This window comes from Podarcis tiliguerta, assembly GCF_965153285.1.
Source record: "Podarcis tiliguerta genome assembly, chromosome: 8".
Taxonomy (NCBI): domain Eukaryota; kingdom Metazoa; phylum Chordata; class Lepidosauria; order Squamata; family Lacertidae; genus Podarcis; species Podarcis tiliguerta.
Genome location: NC_139541.1, coordinates 73,645,584 through 73,664,834, shown reverse-complemented (window position 1 = coordinate 73,664,834; position 19,251 = coordinate 73,645,584). Strand labels below are relative to the sequence as shown.

The 19,251-nt window shown below is 43.9% G+C and overlaps 1 protein-coding gene and 1 long non-coding RNA gene across 2 annotated transcripts in view; both read right to left on the bottom strand.

The window, feature by feature from the left end:
* Positions 1-2,086: 2,086 nt before the first annotated feature.
* The window catches only part of LOC310684843, a 36,666-nt gene continuing 19,501 nt past the window's right edge, over positions 2,087-19,251 (bottom strand). Inside the window, exon 6 of the long non-coding RNA XR_014514860.1 lies at positions 2,087-2,144. This is a non-coding gene — a long non-coding RNA (uncharacterized lncRNA). The remainder of the gene's footprint in view (positions 2,145-19,251) is intronic.
* The window catches only part of LOC310684702 (uncharacterized protein), a 36,570-nt gene continuing 19,482 nt past the window's right edge, over positions 2,164-19,251 (bottom strand). Inside the window, exons 2-6 of the mRNA XM_083456181.1 lie at positions 9,122-9,279; positions 6,640-6,756; positions 6,086-6,241; positions 2,899-3,036; positions 2,164-2,407 (exon numbers count right to left, since the gene is read on the bottom strand). Of these exons, the coding sequence (XP_083312307.1) occupies positions 2,232-2,407; positions 2,899-3,036; positions 6,086-6,241; positions 6,640-6,756; positions 9,122-9,170 (636 nt within the window). The 5' untranslated portion in view covers positions 9,171-9,279 and the 3' untranslated portion in view covers positions 2,164-2,231. The remainder of the gene's footprint in view (positions 2,408-2,898; positions 3,037-6,085; positions 6,242-6,639; positions 6,757-9,121; positions 9,280-19,251) is intronic.

The following is a 19,251-nucleotide window of genomic DNA, read 5'->3' as shown; positions in this document are numbered from 1 at the left end:
TATATTTGTAATGCCTAATAAAGTTTTTTGACCAAACTGTGGGAGGCACTGGAAGACAGGAGTACTTGGCATGCTCTGGTCCATGGGGTCACGAAGAGTCAGACACGACTAAACAACAACAATAAAGGTTTGGTGAAGAAGAAATACTTCAGTTTTATCCAGCTCTTCCAAAGGGGGCAACCAGATCTCTTTTTTTGATTGCACAGCCACATATTTAGACTGAGATGGAGGCATCTGTAAGACATTTAATTTACTCCAGAGCCTATACTTGGGTAATATTAGCAGCAACCCAAAAGTCACAAAGTTTGGTCCTCTCCAGAGTCATCTCAGGCCAGAAAGAAATGTCTCCCCTCCCCAGCTATATCACCATTGCAGTATATCAGTATATCAGTTTTTCAAAGTACGTTTGTGTCTTTGTGTCTTTATTTTCTGTTCGTATAATTTTTCCCAGAGTATCTTAATAATTTTTTCATTATTTAAGTTTGTTTCCACCCCCCCCCAACTTACAAATACAATATTTTGCAGAGAAATGGATGACTCGTCATTTTTTAAAAAAAGCTTTTTCAAAGCTCTACTGCTTACATTTTAAGCCTTAAAACTGCTAAATGACCAAACAACACAAGTTTTCACCAGGTACATGGGGATCACCACTTGTGTGCAATTGGCACGTACGGTTAACACTTGCACCTGCACCAAAAACTGCACTGAAAGGGGGTGGGGCGGAATGGGACAGGAGTGGAACAGGGCAATGCCCTGTAATGGAACCCCATTGTAAGTGGCTCCCACAGAAGGAATGCGGTTGGTCATGGGTTCTGTAGACTCAAAAAAGTTGAAAACCACTGGTGTAGGGTTTACTCCTAAGCCTTTTCTTCTCCTGAAGATATCCCACAAAGAATGGAGGTTTAGGGTCAGAGTTTTCCATTTAGATGGACTACTTTCCCAGGCTGATGTTCCCCATCTGCCCCTCACTTCCCTATACATCAAGTGCAAAAAAAAAAAAAAAAAGCGCTTCTTAACCATTGCTCTCATCTGCTCAATCCGCCAGAGCTTGCCTTTGCATGCAGCGGAAATCCCTAACTCAACAAGTGTTTCAGACGCAATGGCTACCCTCACCTGGTTTAGCTAGTCATTCAAAGCCATTTCCTGGGGTGTGGATGCTGTCACTTGCTTCCAGCAGCCACAGGTGAGAGCTGAGTGCAAGGAGGGGAGGCAAAGGTGGACAAACTACCCCAGAATGAGCACAACGTGTCCTCCACCAGAGATAAAACCCCTCCCCTAACAACTCATGCACCCCACATTAAGTATACAGAAACATGATTGGGTTCAGGGCAACCTTAAGGGATCTGACTTTGCATTATGCCTTTACCCCTAACAAACAAAGGACTTACTGGGTTTTGACCTTGGATTATGTCTGGACCTCACTTTTCATGTTACACCTGTGTTTTGGCTTTCGAATGTGAATGGTCTTGGGACAATTTGTCTTGAGGGTTCCTGACATCAAGGAGGAAGTTTCAGTCTATAGACCTTTCCCAACCATACAGATTTTTGGTTCCTTGGAATTCCTGAGAACTGCCAGGTACAAGCTGCTGGTGAATTTTTAATTGAATATTCCTCAGAATCAAAGCTTCTGGAAACATTTGAATGGTGGGGGTGGGTGAGCCAAAGAAAACAGTCACTAGTTAAGTCAGGATGTAACTGGACAGACGATCTTTTATCTGATCTCTAGTTTCTTTACATATTTGCAGATAATAGTGGTGTAATGGAAAAACGAGCCTTCTAGACTGAGCGCATAACAAAGCCAGAAAGTGTAATGCTTTTCTCTTCATTCAGCTTTCCTAGTGGAACTAGTTCCCCCTACTAAAGAAAAATCAAAACTAAAACTTGTACGATTAGGGGAAAACTATTAATATCCTAGATTACAATTTTCAGTTTTCTTCTCATTCTTGGCCTTCAGAAGTTAACATTCATTGTGCCATCACTGCATAGAAATTATTCACTTGAAAAGCCCCAATGCAAGAAACAGAATTTGTCTGCTTTATCAATTTATTCAGATCATAATTCAAATGCACAATTCAAATGGAAATCCCTGTGCCATATTTTCTCTAACTACATCTCCCAAATCTCAGTTTCCTGCCCTCTTGCACCTGCCTCCAGCATCTCCAGCATCTCTAGAGATCTTCCACAGCCTGCCGATGATCTCAGTTTCCTCCCAAGCCCCATGAAGGGCACATCTACAGGCCAGAAGTATAGGACGATGGCTGGGCATCAACACATGTCGCTTGGGTGACATTGAACGACACCAAGCCATTCAGACTTCGCTTTACTCCTGTTGGGATTGTTGTTATGAAATTACAGAAATCTGGTGTTGCACATCCTTTGAAAGCAGCCGACACTTGACTTGCACCCACTAGAAAGAGAAGAATGTTAATATGAGTCAGGGTGGACTTAAGGACCCGGCACACTTGAGGAACCTGCAGGACCCTTTTAGCCCCACCCCTGTTATGTTCCCTGAAAATTCACAAGATTTTAGGACCATTTCAGATTTCAGGCATATTTCAGGACCATGGCACCTGAGAACAGCCCACTTCTGATGTCTTCCACAAGCCCTGCTTTCCCTTTCTTCCCTGTCTACTTGTACTCTGACCAGACCAAGGCTATTGGGTGAAGCCCACATTTGCGAATTTAGCCACCAATTTAATTTCCCCCAAAGCCCACAATACAGCATCCATCAAAGGCATGTGGAAACACAAATTGGGAATGACAGCTTTGTACATGTTTGCTTCCATGCAATCAGGAATTTCCCAGGACTGTCTGGGGGTGGGTCAACACCATGCCATTGACTGAGGAATGGGGCAAGCAGTGTAAAGAAAACGTCTGCTGTTTGGCAGTTCTACTCACCTTGCTGCATGATACCAGCAAATGTTATGCACTTAGTCCCTCTAATAGGGCAGTTATGGGTGTCGACGACCACACAATTATTTGCATTCCTCGTGAAACAGAATGGGCACTGCAGTGGACCAAAACTCCCAGGTTGAACTGGCAAAATGAAATTTATGGTCAGCAGATGGATTCCATTTATTTTGACATGACTGGTCCATTTTGGCCCTTATTTTCCAGTTCATACAAAGGGTTATCACTCCCTCCCCCCCGCATGGTGTTCTAAATGTGTCATCAAATGTTCCAGTTGGGAAAATCTAATATAAATATTGTTGAGTGTTGCTCATGAGTATGGCTTCTGTTATACCAGAAAGAAATGGTTGTCTCGTACACCCCAGGTAGTGTGGTTGCTGACCTTGAACCAGACATCCTGGAGAGTGAAGTCAAATGGGCCTTAGAAAGCACTGCTAATAAGAAGGCCAGTGGAAGTGATGATATTCCATCTGAACTATTTAGAATTTTAAACAATGATGCTGTCAAGGTGTTACATTCAATATGCCAGCAAATTTGGAAAACTCAGCAGTGGCCAGAGGATTGGAGAAGATCAGTCTACATCCCAATCCCAAAGAAGGGAAGTGCCAAAGAATGCCCCAACTACCGCACAATTGCACTCATTTCACACGCTAGCAAGGTTATGCTTAAAATTCTACAAGGCAGGCTTAAGCAGTATGTGGACCGAGAACTCCCAGAAGTGCAAGCTGGATTTCGAAGGGGCAGAGGAACCAGAGACCAAATTGCAAACATGCGCTGGATTATGGAGAAAGCTAGAGAGTTCCAGAAAGACATCTACTTCTGCTTCATTGGCTATGCAAAAGCCTTTGACTGTGTCGACCACAGCAAACTATGGCAAGTTCTTAAAGAAATGTGAGTGCCTGATCACCTCATCTGTCTCCTGAGAAATCTCTATGTGGGACAAGAAGCTACAGTTAGAACTGGATATGGAACAACTGATTGGTTCAAAATTGGGAAAGGAGTACCGCAAGGCTGTATATTGTCTCCCTGGTTATTTAACTTATATGCAGAATTCATCATGTGAAAGGCTGGACTGGATGAATCCCAAGCCAGAATTAAGATTGCCGGAAGAAATATCAACAACCTCAGATATGCAGATGACACAACCTTGATGGCAGAGAGTGAGGAGGAATTAAAGAACCTTTTAATGAGGGTGAAAGAGGAGAGTGCAAAATATGGTCTGAAGCTCAACATCAAAAAAAAAAACATGAAGATCATGGCCACTGGTCCCATCACCTCCTGGCAAATATAAGGGGAAGAAATGGAGACAGTGAGATATTTTACTTTCTTGGGCTCCATGATCACTGCAGATGGTGACAGCAGTCACAAAATTAAAAGAGGTAGCGCTCCCTAGGCACTCCGGAGGCTTTGCATTGCTTTCACTGAAGCCTGGAGAGCTGGCGTTGGGGGAAAGCAGCGCTTCCCCCCACCGCCAGCCCCACAAGCTTGGGGGACAGTGGGAAGGCAGCACACCGCCTTTGCGCTGCTTCCCGACCTGGTCTTTGAGGCTTTTTCCCGAGGAGGGACTGACTGGCCGTGTCAGTCCCTTTTCCCTCCTGGTCAAAAAGCCTGCAGGAGCCACAGGCTCCTTAAAGCAGGAAGAAGGTCTGGGCTGCACACTTCTGTCCTCTTCTCCCCAAACTGTGGGCTTATGCTGGAGGTGGGGGAATTCACCTCCCGCAAAAGCATGAAAAAGGTCTGGGAGAAGTGCACAAGCTGTGAGCAGCCTCTCTGCTGCTCCCAGAGCTGGGGGGGGGTCATATTTTTTCCCTTGATTTCCCCCTCTGAAACCTAGGTGCGCCCTATGGTCAGGTGCACCCTATGCAGTGAAAAATACAGTAATCTCTAGAAATATACTTGTTGCTAAAACATGTTCTTCATAACAGAGAGCACGTGTTGCGGTGGGGGCCAGCAGGTCACACCACTGTTGCTGGCCAGACTTGTTTGGATGTTCCCGGGCAGTGATTGGGCAATTTGAGTCTCTGGGGAGACTTTGATGTTGCCAATTGGGAGGTGGGGTCAAAGGTTTTTAATACTGGGCACACAGCCTTCAGCGTTCTCTTGGGCTGCGTGTACCAGATCACCCGCCCACCCTCCCTGAATTGGGGAGGTTGTTTGCTTTGACCTTGCCATGCCTGTCATGGGGTCAGCTTCATTTCTCCCCAATATTGTTTTCCCTGACTGGCTTCCGCTGGAATCCAGAAGTCAGTTCTGTCCCTGGGGCAAGGACAGATAGTCGTAACCAAATGCCTAAGCAACCACTCACATGTGTGTATTTAAATAAAGTTGTGGCCAAAATCATGCCAAAAAACCTTAAACAAAATTGATGTGTGAAGTGTGAGTTTATTTGGGGTGGCTTGGGAACCTTGACACACAAAGGATAATCCACACACTGGATAAAAGCAACCCATTTTCCAGTGAGTGTTGTAGCCTTACTCTCAATCACTCAAACCACTCTGATAGAGCCTCAGCTGTGTGAAATCCCAAGTGGGATTCCGATGACGAGATCACCGGATGCAAATGTTTTGAATATCTTCTTCCAGTCGGCCCACAATGGTTCAAGTAGGTAAGTCAGCTCCATACACATTCTGTAAGGGCTGAATATATTATGCATGTATTATGGAAAGGCTATATTTAAAGGAGTGAGACGCGGGTGGCGCTGAGGGTTAAACCACAGAGCTTAGGACTTGCTGATCAGAAGGTCGGTGGTTCAAATCCCCGCGACGGGGTGAGCTTCCATTGCTCGGTCCCTTCTCCTGCCAACCTAGCCGTTCAAAAGCACGTCAAAGTGCAAGTAGATAAATAGGTACTGCCCCGGCGGGAAGGTAAACAGAGTTTCCATGTACTGCTCTGGTTCGCCAGAAATGGCTTAATCATGCTGGCCACATGACCCGGAAGCTGTACGTCGGCTCCCTCGGCCAATAAAGCGAGATGAGCGCCGCAACCCCAGAGTCGGTCACGACTGGGCCTAATGGCTAGGGGTCCCTTTACCTTTATCTTTATATTTAAAAGAATGGACACTTGGTGGAATATAAATGTCTTATTATTACATTTTTTTTTCTTTGGGAAGTTCTATATTTTGCCTCTGGGCAAGAATTGTTGATACAGAAAGTGTCCAAAATACAAGGGCCCTTACACTGAATAGGGTTTTCGTTGCATAGGTCAGTATTGCAGCATTCAGCTTGCATCCGAAAGAATTGGAGGGTTCCTCCAGCAAAAGAAAAGATGCCTGGGATACAATCCTGAGTGTTAACGCAGTCACTGTAAGTAGGTCTGAGGATGTCTTCAGCAACTGTAAGAAGAATTAGAGAGGAATATCAAGTCAATCATTTTTGCCCCAGATTTTGTAGAGAGAACATTTGGAGGGGAGAAATCCTGGTTAAGAGATGAATCACTAAATATGTCAGGTGCTCCCCTTGTAATATCATAGAACTCAGAAATCTTTCTAGAGAATCCTTCATGCCCATTAATAAAGTTATAGTCCACATAATTCCTTCTGTGAGGAGAAGATGTTGAACGCAGGCAGACTCTTCTGTATATTTTACAGAAGACTTTTGGGCTAAGTCACATGTGTATGGATTTTACTGTAATTCTTTGATCGCACAGAGCATGGTAATTTCTGAGTGTGTGGAAGGCCTCCGTTGAGAAGGGTTCTTTGGGGGCGGGGGGGGGGGAAGAAACCTTACTCACATATATCGCTTTGTAGAGCAACTTCACGGCAAGTGTTTCCTGAACAATTACGTTCCTGTCGCAGGATACAAGTGTTGTTGTTCAGATATCGACATGTCATACATTGTAGTGATGCCCCTACAGAGAGAAAGGAAGATCACAAAAGCTCAGTGTCATGATCATATGCCACAAGGCATCTCCATTTTGGTGACTCAAGGAAAAAAAGGTATAAAAAGACAATTCTTGGATGCCAAGAGAGAACCCCAGTAGCAACTTAAAATCACAAAATAGACAGCAAAATAAACCCTTAATATATAACTTTCTAAGTTCTTTCCAAAGTTCTCCTCTTTTAATTGCATAAAGACCACACATAATATCATAGGATTTTAAATTTGGAAGGGACCCCACAGAACATCTGCTCCAACCCCCTATGATGCAGGAATCTCAACTAAAGCATCCATGATGGATGGCCATCCAGCCTCTGCTTAAAATCCTCCAAGAAGGAGAGTCCATTGCACAGTCAAACTGCTGTTGCTGTCAGAAAGTGCTCCCTGATGTTTAGTTGGAATCTTCTTTCTTGTAACCTGAATCCATTAGCTTGGGTTCTAGATTCCCTGCAGTTGTGACTCTAAATAAGTAATTTGTTTACTCAAAATATTATGACTTCCTTGCATAAGTGTTTTGTGGACAGTCAAGCAATCTTCATAATGAGACGTTTCCTCTTGCATCTGTTGAAAGTATTTTTTAAAGCTCTGCCACATCTTGCTGAATCGACTTCAAGGCTTGAATCTGAGCCAGGATTTCCTTCAACAAGTTTGTATAAGAATCCTCCTCCGCCATTTCCCCTGGCTCGGCAGATAATGACGCAGCTGGAATTAAGCTAGCTGCTGTTTGCTTAGATCTCTACTGTTACCAGATTAATGAACTGTACAAATTGGATAAGAAAAATGGTTTTGCTTCTGAAAAATCTAAGCTGGAGACAGAGTTGTTGGACACTAAAGGTAAAAAATTGTCTAAAATGTATAAGTTATTGTTGGAGTGGCATACAAAAGGATGAACAAGTTAAATATGTGATGATAGATTGGGCAAGAGATGTAGGACATAACAATGTTTGAGGATTGGGAAAGACTGTGGAAGAAAGGGGTTAAGTTCACTGCATGTACTGTGTTAAAGCAAAATATAATGAAAATGATGTATTTGACTCCTGTTAAATTAGCAAAGACATATCATAACTGTGACAATCTATGTCAGAAATGTAAAGAAAAGGAAGGAACCTTTTAGCACATGTGGTGGACCTGCCCCAAGGTGAAAGACGTATGGGAAAAGATTTATAATGAATTGGAAAAAATGTTGAAATATACATTTATAAAGAAACCAGAGGCCTTTCTTCTTGGAATAATTGGTCAGGAATTGCCCAAGAAAGATGTTAAATTATTTTTGTATGCCACAACTGCTGCTCAAATCTTACTAGCTAAAAAGTGGAAAACACAAGAATTACCAACAGTGGAAGAATGGCTGATGAAGATGATGGATTTTTCGGAACTAGCTGCCCTAACCAGAAGAGTCCGTGACTAGAAGGAGGAGGAGTATCAGGAAGAATGGACAAAATTTAATGATTATTTAGTCAAATTTGTTAAGTTAAACTAATTGGAAATAGCTTGCAGGTATTAGATTGGCTTAGGATTTTATATAAGTTAGGTGTTGAATTAATATGTTTAATTCTGAATTGAAAAGCTATAAGGATGTTAAAGGATTAAGTTAAGTTTATAAGAACTCTGATTTGGAAAACCGTTAAAAGGATATACATTGAAATTCAACCAACGGGAAGCAAGGAAGTCACTTAACAATGTTAATACTTATAATTTTAACAAGGTTATGATTTATGTTTGTTTGTCTGTTTATTTTTTTGTTTGTTTATAATTTTGTGAAAATCAATAAAAATGGGGGGGGGGGAGAATAAAATGCCACTGCAGTTCTGGAGCAATAGCTCATTAAAAGCAAAATAATATGTGATGAGAAGTTTTATTCCACCCCACCCACTTGCCTGCATGCTCCCTAATGGAGCAATCCAAGCCCAAGCATAGCATGCTGGCAAGTGCAGCAGGTGGAGGTAGGGGGCCACAGAAGCCAAGGACAGGGTCCAATGGAGGCTGGGGCAGTTCAACTCTTCCATGACATCAAAACACTCCATTGAGGGACTTTTCCTTGACAGGAAGGAGATCTTTGCAGCAGGGGGAGCCTGATTGGCATCAACATTCCTAGATTGCACTCCTTTGGTGTAGAGATAACTATGATAGTGTTAGGGGACTTTGGTAACTTGTATGATTCACTTTCTCATCGCACCAAGATTCCCAGATTCTCCTGCTCTTCATCCCAATATCCATCTATTCAATACCCCATCCAGGAGCACATGAAGTTCTTGACCTCCTTTCTCTAGCTCTACTGACCCCCTCCCTATTCTAGAGGAAGTTAATGGAACACAAAATCTCTGGTTTCTACTCACCTACTGAAAACAAGCTCAAGAGGAGGCCTGTGCACAAAAGAATTCTCATGGTGTTGGGATAATCAAGAGCAAAGAAGGACTTCAAGAAGACCTGGTCCCAAAAAGGCAATGGATACAGCTATGAGCTTACAGAGGAATTTATAGTTAGGGATGGGAGCCTCAAGCAGTGAATGACTGGTTTAATGAGATGTGGGCACAAATGGAGGCTGCATGTTTTCCCAGAGAGCCTGTGATGGGCTCTTGGAACACAAAGCAATTTTGCAATTGCATGCAATCTTTTCCAGGAACACCATGAAATTTTGGCAAATGAGAATCCACGTTATCCCCAGTGTTCTTCACAGTGGATACGGGAAAGCATTTTCACAATCATATTCAAAGGGGTCAGAGACCCCTCAAGTATCCTGATTTATTTGGGACATCACGGATTGGCAGAAGCTACCCCGGTTTCTGTTCCCAATCCTGAATGCCCCAATTTTGATCCCTCGCACCAGTCACGCCAGGTGTTTTAGGGTTCCGCTGTGGTGCGAGTCCACAAACAGGACCAAGAAATGGAAGGAAAACTTACCGTGACCTCCTCTTATGGTGGTTTATCTCCAACACCAGAGGAGGAGGTGAAGACAGCTGTGCTGCAACAGGAAACAGTCTGCGCTGCATCAGGAGGTGCAGCATAGGCTGGCAGGCCTTCTGGTGGGCAGCACCATCTCAGGAGAAGTGGGCAGTATGATGTTGCCTACCGGAAGTCCAGCCTGGCCTCTGCTGCCTCCATAAAAGTGGGTGGTTTGGTGCGGCCTGCTGGAAGGCTGTGCTAGCCTCTGCTGCATGGGGAAGGCTGCACCAGACTCCACCACATCTCCCAACGCTCCCGAGAAGGAGGAAGAATGCTCAAAGGTAGGTGCAGTGCTTTTTTTTCTGGGGGGACGCAGGAGCACACATACTCCTAAACAATTTGTGAATCTGTTATGCCTCATTAAGGAGCAGTATTTCAATATGAGTAGGAAAATGAGAGTACCCCTAAAAAATTTTTTGGGGGGGATGTACTGGGGTGAGAGGCATGAGCAAAGAACGGGGTGTTGGTTGTGGGCCCCGAATTGCCCTCCCAAAATGTTGGAAGGTATGGGGTCAATTTGTACATCACACAGGCTTCTCAACCAGGCAATTTGGTATCTCTTGGACTTTACCCTTTCAGTCAAGCTATTTTGGATGGTCAATTATTTAGTATTTAGTATTTTAAAAAATATTCTCCATTCTTAAACAATAAGAGCTTTGCTATGGATGTTGGACTACCAGTCTTTTCAACATAGACCAGAACTCTGCAAATAGGAATTGTTGTGGCCACTCTAAATTTGTGTCCCAAGCAGGAGCAAATTTTGAAGAATATTGAAAAAACCATCCCACACAGTGCTCACTACTGGAGTCCCACATGGAAGGTCATAGAGTGTTTTTTTAGTCCATATCTATCTCTGTGTTTGTTCAGGGGTGTGTGTGTGTGTGTGTGTGTGTGTGTGTGTGTTAAAAAAGGTTGGGGTGTTTCCCCAGTACTACAGACTTTGGTTTTAATGCAGGCCAAATCTGCAGAACCATTAATCCACTGTGAATGGTCCTGATAGGGAGCAAGGTGAATAAACTGCTTTCTCTCCTTTGGCTTAAACTGCATTTCCTCACTTTTTCTCTCCGTTTGTTAATAACAACTATGTTTCTCTTCTCTCTAACCTTGGACTTCCCTCCCAGGGCCCCTCAAAGTGGCAAAAGCTTCCCTCCCAGGGCCCCTCAAAGTGGCAAAAGCACCCACAGACTCTGTGCTTCCCCAAACAGTCCATCTACCGCCTCCCCCTCAGCTGAAGGGGAGCTGAGTGGGAGGAGGCAGGCAGCCTCCTCAGAGGCCCCACAGAGCGTCCTGTCCCAGGTGAGTGATGGAGAAAGTTTTCATGTATTTCCTGTACACAAGGCTTCCTTTACAAATTCTCAAGCATATATATTTGAGCCTTATAGCTTTTTTACATCTTTATGAAATCCCAGTTTGGAGGCTTTTCAGAAGTTAATGAATATGGGTTGAACTTTGGCTCTTCTGTGTTTAGGTTAAGGGTGGGTTGTGCTGTTCCATATTTCATCTCATTTCAGAACTCAAGGAGCCACCAAAATTAATGTTCTTTGGCTGCTGGCATCCGTGAGCTGCAGCGAACATGTACAGAGTGTCAAGAAAATTGTTCGCCCACTTAGGGCCCTGGCTAAAAGCTGACAATTATTCTGAGGCAGCTGTTTCATCTAGGTTTTCTGTCTCTGAGGCCAGGGATGAGGCCTGAAAACTTGGAAGCAGTTTCATCTGTGGGAAAGTGTATATGTGAAAGTACCAGGAGATTCTAATTTTGAAACCTGATTGCCTGAGGAAACTCACCCCAGTTAATATGCTTATTATTACAAAGCAAGCCTATACTGGTGGTTTGGGGTCAATCTTTCCCACCATGCTGCTTTGCAACACCTGGGACGCTGTGGCTTCCTTGCTTCCGATTTTAACTGATAAGGTCTCAATGTTCTGTGGAACTGCCTGGTTGCAAGGGACCCTGAGGGTCCTCTGGTCCAACTCTCTGCAATGCAGGGAACTCAACTAAATCATCCATGACAGATGCATAAGTCTGGTTTGTACATTTCCAGTTGGAAATTGTAACGAGTTTTATGGGCCATTTGGTCCCATTTTATACTGCAACATTTTCTTTCTGAATAATAACACTTCCTTTCAAATCAGTGTGCATTTATTTGGGAACAGCCTTGTTATTAAATCCATTTTCTAACTTCTTGCTTGCTATAGAGCTAGTTTGCAACTGTGAGGTTCAGAGAGCAGAGATCCCCATTTTCTCCAAAATCTTACAATCTCCTGACCCAGTCTGATTGACAGAAGGAGTAGTGGGGGGGGGGGGAATGGAGCTGGCAGGCTTGGGGTATTAGACACAGCTGTAACACAAGGATCTAGGGACCTGTCCTTGACAGTGCAGTCAGTTCCAAAATGCTGAATCAATTAAGGCCCTACTAATCAAGAACAAGTGCCTCGGTTTTATTGTAACTTGGTGGGGGTCCAGCATAATCAGAAAGAGCACAGACTTTCTCTGCTTTCCCAGGGATATGGCTAAAAGACAGCTGACACTAGAGGGAACTTCTCGGCTGGAAAAACTAGAATGGGATGTGAACAGGTGTCCAGAACATCAAGAAGAAATTTGATGGAATTCTTTCCTGGGACACTGTACCAACCCATGTGCTCTACTCTTAGCCAATGTCAGCAAATTGCTGGGACAAAGGTAATTATATGTTTGGCTACCCGATTTCTTTATTTAATTAAGAAAAGAATGCAACAATTCCCAAACTGTCATCTGCAAACCACTGGTGCTCCGTAGGATTAATTCAGGTTGTCTGTGGGGGTCTATGGAGAACTAGACTTGGAGCCAATGGCCTTTCAATGGGATCTGTCAATAGCATCCATGTCCACCCTTAACTGGAATCACCAGCAGCAGCACATTCTGAATATATTCCAAAGTACCTTCTGTAGAACAAGTTGGAGCATTCCCATAGAGAAGCCAATGATGTGTTTTCTGTGGCAAAATCATTACTTTTCACATGGCATGTCTACTGTGAAAAAATTTGTCCTATCAGATAGTTCCCTCATCCAGGATCAGTTTATGGCCTCGCTCAAATCCCACTGTTTTTATTAGCACTTGGCATGGGGGTCCAATCTTTCTATGGTTTCCTGAGGCCCTTGCCAAGAGTAAACTGATGTTGGGAGACAATTATCAGCTGGCATAACTAGATGGGGTGGAGATATAGTGGAATATAGTGATGATGGTCATCAGCCTCTTTTACTGGTACTGTAAGCTCACTGCTGTCGCTTGATGAAATGCTAGTTCTGGAACACTGTTCCAACCTGCCTGTTTTATTGCTACCCAATTTCACCAGGGTGCTGAGAAGAGTTCCCTATACCTTTGGTCATCTGATTACTTTTCATGATTAGGAAAAAAAGTTGCAAACTACAAAAGGTGAAGGAAATATTTCTCTCTGTAACAGAGTAATAATGTTACAGCTTGTAACTGATTGCTCATCTGCTGTGCCCATCAATCTGTGTGAGATATTGCTATACACCAGATTAAGACTTCATTCAGTCAGGATTTGATACATTGACAAGGGTGCTGATGTGGCATGTATTACTGAGACCTTGATGGGTGATTTACAAAACACATTTAAAGGAAAAAATATGAATTATTACAAAGCACATTTAAAGGAAAAAATATGAAATATGAATTCTGTCACTCCTTTAAGCCTATCAACTCAGACCATCTCTCATGTGTTCATTGTTAATCTGGACCCTCCTAGGCTATATATATATATATATATATCCACCACACACAGCAGTTAGAGTATGTTTCATACATGCAATAGAGCAGCCATGATGGATTAAAATGGATGAAACTATGCAATATCTGTGTCTCTTTTGTAGAAGCTGTGTGGACCTTTGATCACATTTTTTGCTGTTTTAGATAAGACTAATGGAAACCTATGGGATGCGGGTGGCGCTGTGGGTTAAACCACAGAGCCTAGGACTTGCTGATCAGAAGGTCTGAGGTTCTAATCCCTGAGACGGGGTGAGCTAATGGGGTCTTTCCATAAGACTAATGGAAACCTTAACATCATGATAAGAGTAGTAGAAAAATATCTAGGCTACCAATGCAAAAGGGAAAGCATAAAATGTTTTGGAAAAGCAGCAATGGAGTGTGTCAACATGCCCATGACACAGCAGAGATCATAGTTGTTCCCACCCCTTACTGCATGCATCCTTCCGTCTTGCGAGACAATGGAGAGCACCTACAGGGGTGAAGTCAAACCATTGCATTAGCCGCAACAAAAGTGGCACCTCTGGGGCGCAAGCCTCAGCAGTGTGTATGGAGGTCTTGGGCTGCCCAGAGGATAAGACACCTCTCTTGGCCTCACTGATGTAGTCCAAAAGAAAGCAGAGCAGCTGCCGATGTTGCTGGAAGGACGTGTACAGGACATCATCTGACAATCTTAAGGACTCCAGTCCAGATTTGTGTAGGGTTTACTCCTTGGCCTTTTTCTCTCTCCCAAAGATGTCCCACAAGGCAGCAGAGCTTTAGGATCAGAGTTTTCCTTCTTCTAGATGGACTCCCTACCCAGGTTGATGAGCCCCATCCACCCCTCACTTCCCTCTACAGCACATGTGTGGACATTGTCACATGCAACAGTTCCCAAACTGTAGTCTATGGACCACTGGTGCTCCATGGGCTTCATTCATGTTGCCTGTGGGGATTTATGGAGAACTGGACTTGATGCCAACAGCCTTTCAAAGGGTTCTGTCAATAGGGATTATGCCTTTACCTCTGACAAACACTGCACTTACTGTTTCTTGACCTTGGATGGTTTCTGGACATTTCCTTTCAAGTTGCACCTGCGTTTTCATTATATTTTCTTTTAGCACTGTACATGCAGTGAATTTGACCCCTTTCTTCCACAGTCTTTCCCAGTCTTCAAACATTATGTTATGTCCCACATCTCTTGCCCAATCTATCATCACTGATTTAACTTGTTCATCCTTTGTATGCCACTCCAACAATAAATTACTCCTTAGCCTTATCTTTTCCCAAAGATGTCCCACAAGGCAGCAGAGCTTTAGGATCAGAGTTTTCCTTCTTCTAGATGGATTACCAACCCAGGTTGATGAGCCCCATCCACCCCTCACTTCCTTCTATAGCACATCTGTGGATATTGTCAAATGCAACAGTTGCATGGCGATTCCCGCCTCCCACCAGTTGGAAGTAAATGAAGACACAGAACACCGTTAATTTAGGTTTATGGGCAAAAAAGGGCCACAACTTTATTGGTTACAGGTAAGAGCGGTATTGGCTTAGGCATTGGTCCTATCAGACTATCCGGCATGAGAACCGGAAAGGGTTAACACCAGCAGGGCGAGCCCCTGAGATGCACATCCCTAGGCACTCCCCAAGGATTCTAATTCTAAAGAAATAGGAGCCTTTGAAGTTCCAGATTTAAGAAGATATTATGAAGCTGCATGTTGGAGCTGGTTGAAAGAGTGGATGTTACTTTAAAATATGGAGCTTTTGGAATTAGTAGATTGGGACAGAATTTATGGATGGCATGGCTATCCTAACATATGGGAAAATACAGGTACACAAAAGAATTACAAACTATTTAGTGAGAAAGGCATCATTTGAAGTTTGGGATACTGACTAAACATCAGGGGAGAAACTTTCCGATGCTAGGAGCTTTTTGATTAGAATATTTGTGTGAGATAGTATGGGGAAAATACGGAATAACAGATACAATCTTGCTTAAAATGTATATAGGAAGTGCAGTGTAAGCGATAGAAGTCAATCAATGAAATTTTATTATTATTTTCATATTCTTCCAACTTTATTTTTTCTTCTTTTTTATTTTCTTCTTTTTTGCTCTTTTTATATACGTGTGCTTATCTGAAATATATATGTATGTATTTGCAATATTTTGCTTATATTTTGTAATAATTATGTTAAATAAATTCAATAATAAAAAAACAAACAAGCCCTACTGAATTCAAGGAGTCTTCCTCCTAGAAAAGTAGAAGTAAGTTTAATTGAACTCAGTGGGGCTTATGCATGCACAGATTCCACTTTGACCTCTGAGTGGGGAAGCAGATGCAACTTGACTAGAAAATCCCTTAAACTAATCTGAAATTAGTTGAAAATATGTTAACTATATTACAGTGGTACCTCTGGTTATAACCTTAATTCATTCTGAAGGTCTGTTCTTAACTTGAAACCGTTCTTAACCACTTTAGCTAATAGGGCCTCCCGCTGCTGCTGCGCCGCCGCTGAACAATTTCTGTTCTCATCCTGAGGTAGAGTTCTTAACCTGAGGTACTAATTCCGGGTTAGGGGAGTCTGTAACCCCAAGTGTTTGTAACCCGTGGTGTTTGCAACCCGTGGTGTTTGTAACCCGAGGTACCACTGTATATGGAAGTTTATTGTATATATACTTTTATGAAGGCTACTACTTCCTTACATTTTAAGGCCCTCCACCGCCACAGGGAGCCTTGTCAAGGCCCTCAGCTGCTTTGGGGGAGGTATGGCAGGACCCTCTGCTGTAGCAGGGAGGTCCAGCAAGGCTTCGATATATATCAAGATATTGTAATATTTAGCTGGTGATATATCGTGATGTTGAAGACCAGATATTGCCCAGCGCTATTACCCTCTTTTCCTTTACATTTCCAGCATGTTTCTGGTGCAGATTTATCCTTCCTGGCTAGTTTACTAGGAGTCAAACACCAGCTGTATATCATTTTCATATAATGCTCTTTTAATGTATAACATGCTGTAAATTTCAAATCTGTATTCCACCATTTCTCCCATGCTGCCATTTCTATATTATGACCTATATCCCATTGCTGATTTTACTAGTCTGTCTTTTCTTTGCTATTCTAATGACAATTTATACATTTTGGAAATTACTTTTTCATTGCTCTCGATAAATTCTCTTTCAAATGGTGAGGATTGATTCATAAATCTATTCCTTTTATCTTATTGAATTTATTCCTTTTACCATGAAATGGTATTGGCAGTTATCTATTTCATTATTACTGTATACTTTTTCCACCAGGAGGATGGGGCATTTTGACATCAGATGTAACTTAGGGCTGCCATATGTCTGGGAAATCTAGACATACCCCTTTTGGGGGGAAACCAGGCCATTCAGGTTTTGTTTTCATTTTCTATACCTACTAAAGCTCAATAACTTAGCGGCTCAACAACTGTCCAGATTTTTCCGTCTAAAAATATGGCAACCCAATGGCCAGATCATGATTTTCAGTTTTCTTCTCTTCTTGGCCTTCAAGAACTAACATTCATTGCACCATCATTGCATAGATATTATTCACTTGAAAAAAGCCAACACAAAACACAGTATTCATCTACCATGTTCATTTTTTCCTCATCATGATTCAGAATAAATGTACAGGGGAAATGTAACACCTATACCAAATGTTCTGTAACTAGAGCTCCCAACCCACAATTTCATGCCCTCTTGCGTCTGCCTCCTTGAAACACATTCACTCTGCAGCATCTTCAGAGATCTTCCAAGCCTTCAGAGATCTTGTAAGTCTCAGGATGTGTCAGGGAACTGCAGGCAGCAAGGGAGGAGAGAATCAGGGGGTACAGAGAGAGGTCTCCACTAATCAGCAGTGAGTCCTCAGAGGACAGAGAAGAGAGCAGTGAGTCTGGGGAGGAAGGGGTGCTTCAGAGAGAGGGGGATCCACGTCACAGGGAAAGACGGAAGGGGCTGGGCCGTTGGCTCTGTTGGTCTCGCGGGAGAGGGAAAAGAGAAAGTAGTTAGAGCAACGCCTCGTGAGAGACGGGTCGCTTTGTTTATTCTGCATGTAATCTTGTCGGAAAGCAATAAAGAAAGGAATTTATGGCGGCTGGCCTCGAAAGCGTCTCTGCTAAGTGCAGTCACGGAGGGAGGAGGCACGCATCACAGATTGCTCTAACTCAATAAAACCCAGCTAATGAGCACTCGAGAGGAGAGTGTCGGCAAGGGGAAAAGCCTCGTGAGAGACGGGTCGCTTTGTTTATTCTGCATGTAATCTTGTCGGAAAGCAATAAAGAAAGGAATTTATGGCGGCTGGCCTCGAAAGCGTCTCTGCTAAGTGCAGTCACGGAGGGAGGAGGCACGCATCACAGATTGCTCTAACTCAATAAAACCCAGCTAATGAGCACTCGAGAGGAGAGTGTCGGCAAGGGGAAAAGCAGGATGGAGGCTCGCCTTGCACCCATGGTGATCACATTCCTGGCATACCAAGTGAGGGAGTGCAAGGTCACTCTCACTCGGAGCCGATGGAAATTGACTCTGCCCGCGCGCGGGAAGATTTAAAGGCTCAACGGCCGGTTCACAAGGCGGCAGAAAACAGGCAGGCTGCCAAGAAATGCTTTATCTGCCAGAAACCAGGGCACTTTGCCAGAGCGTGTCCTGAACGTCACAACTGGCAGGGAATGCTGGGGCCTGCCTCCCAGATGGAAGAGGGGGGTGTCCAAAAGCAGGGAAACGCCAGTGCCTGGCTGGGAATGGGGCAGAACCGCAGCCAGGCAGGAAAGGAACTGAACCAGAGCCCCGACCAGGACGTCCCCAACCAGGCATAATTGTGAGGGTGTTGCTGGATCTGCCCAATGGACAGGCTATGGAGGTCTATGCCCTGTTGGACTCAGGAGCGAGTGCCAATTTCTTCAGCAGGGAGTTCGCTGCGCAGCACCAATTGCATTTATTGCCTTTGGATTTTCCACTACAAGTGACCACCATTGATGGGAGGGAACTTTTGGGAGGGGCAGTGACCCATCAAACCCCCCCATGAGAATGAGGATTTCGACGCATTCTGAAACGATTGCTTTCCATGTGGCCACGCTGGCAGGCCCACCCATCATTTTGGGCATGAGTTGGTTGGCCATGCACGATCCGGTGGTCTCCTGGCATCAGCGTAACCTGACGTTTGGATCGGAGCATTGCTTGGAGAACTGTTTGGGGGTAAAGGAGCCTCAAGTTGCTAGTGCCAGAGTGGTGGCTACGGGTGCAGGAGAGAAAGGCGGCATTCCTCCAGAATATATGGACTTGGCAGAGGTTTTCAGCGAAAGAGAGGCAGACAGGCTGCCGCCGCACAGGCCTTACGATTGCCAGATCAACTTGATCCCGGGGGCCAAGTTGCCGTCAGGAAAACTGTACTCTATGTCCGATCAGGAGATAGAGGACTTAAGAGCTTTTATAGACAAGAACCTAAGGAGAGGTTTCATTAGGGAATCTAGGGCAGTAGGCAGAAGCCCAGTGTTCTTTGTGGACAAAAAGGGGACGCGAGATAAACGTCTCATCGTGGATTTCAGGCGAATCAACGCCCAGACGCTCCCCATGGCCTTCCCAATGCCAAAAATTGATGACGTATTGGCGAGGGTGCGAAAGGGGAAAATTTTCACCAAACTGGATTTGAGAGGAGCCTACAATCTCATCAGGGTGCGAGAGGGGGGTGAGTGGAAGACAACCATGTTCACACCGCTAGGGGCATTTGAATATCTCGCTATGCCTTTCGGTTTACAGTGTGGTAG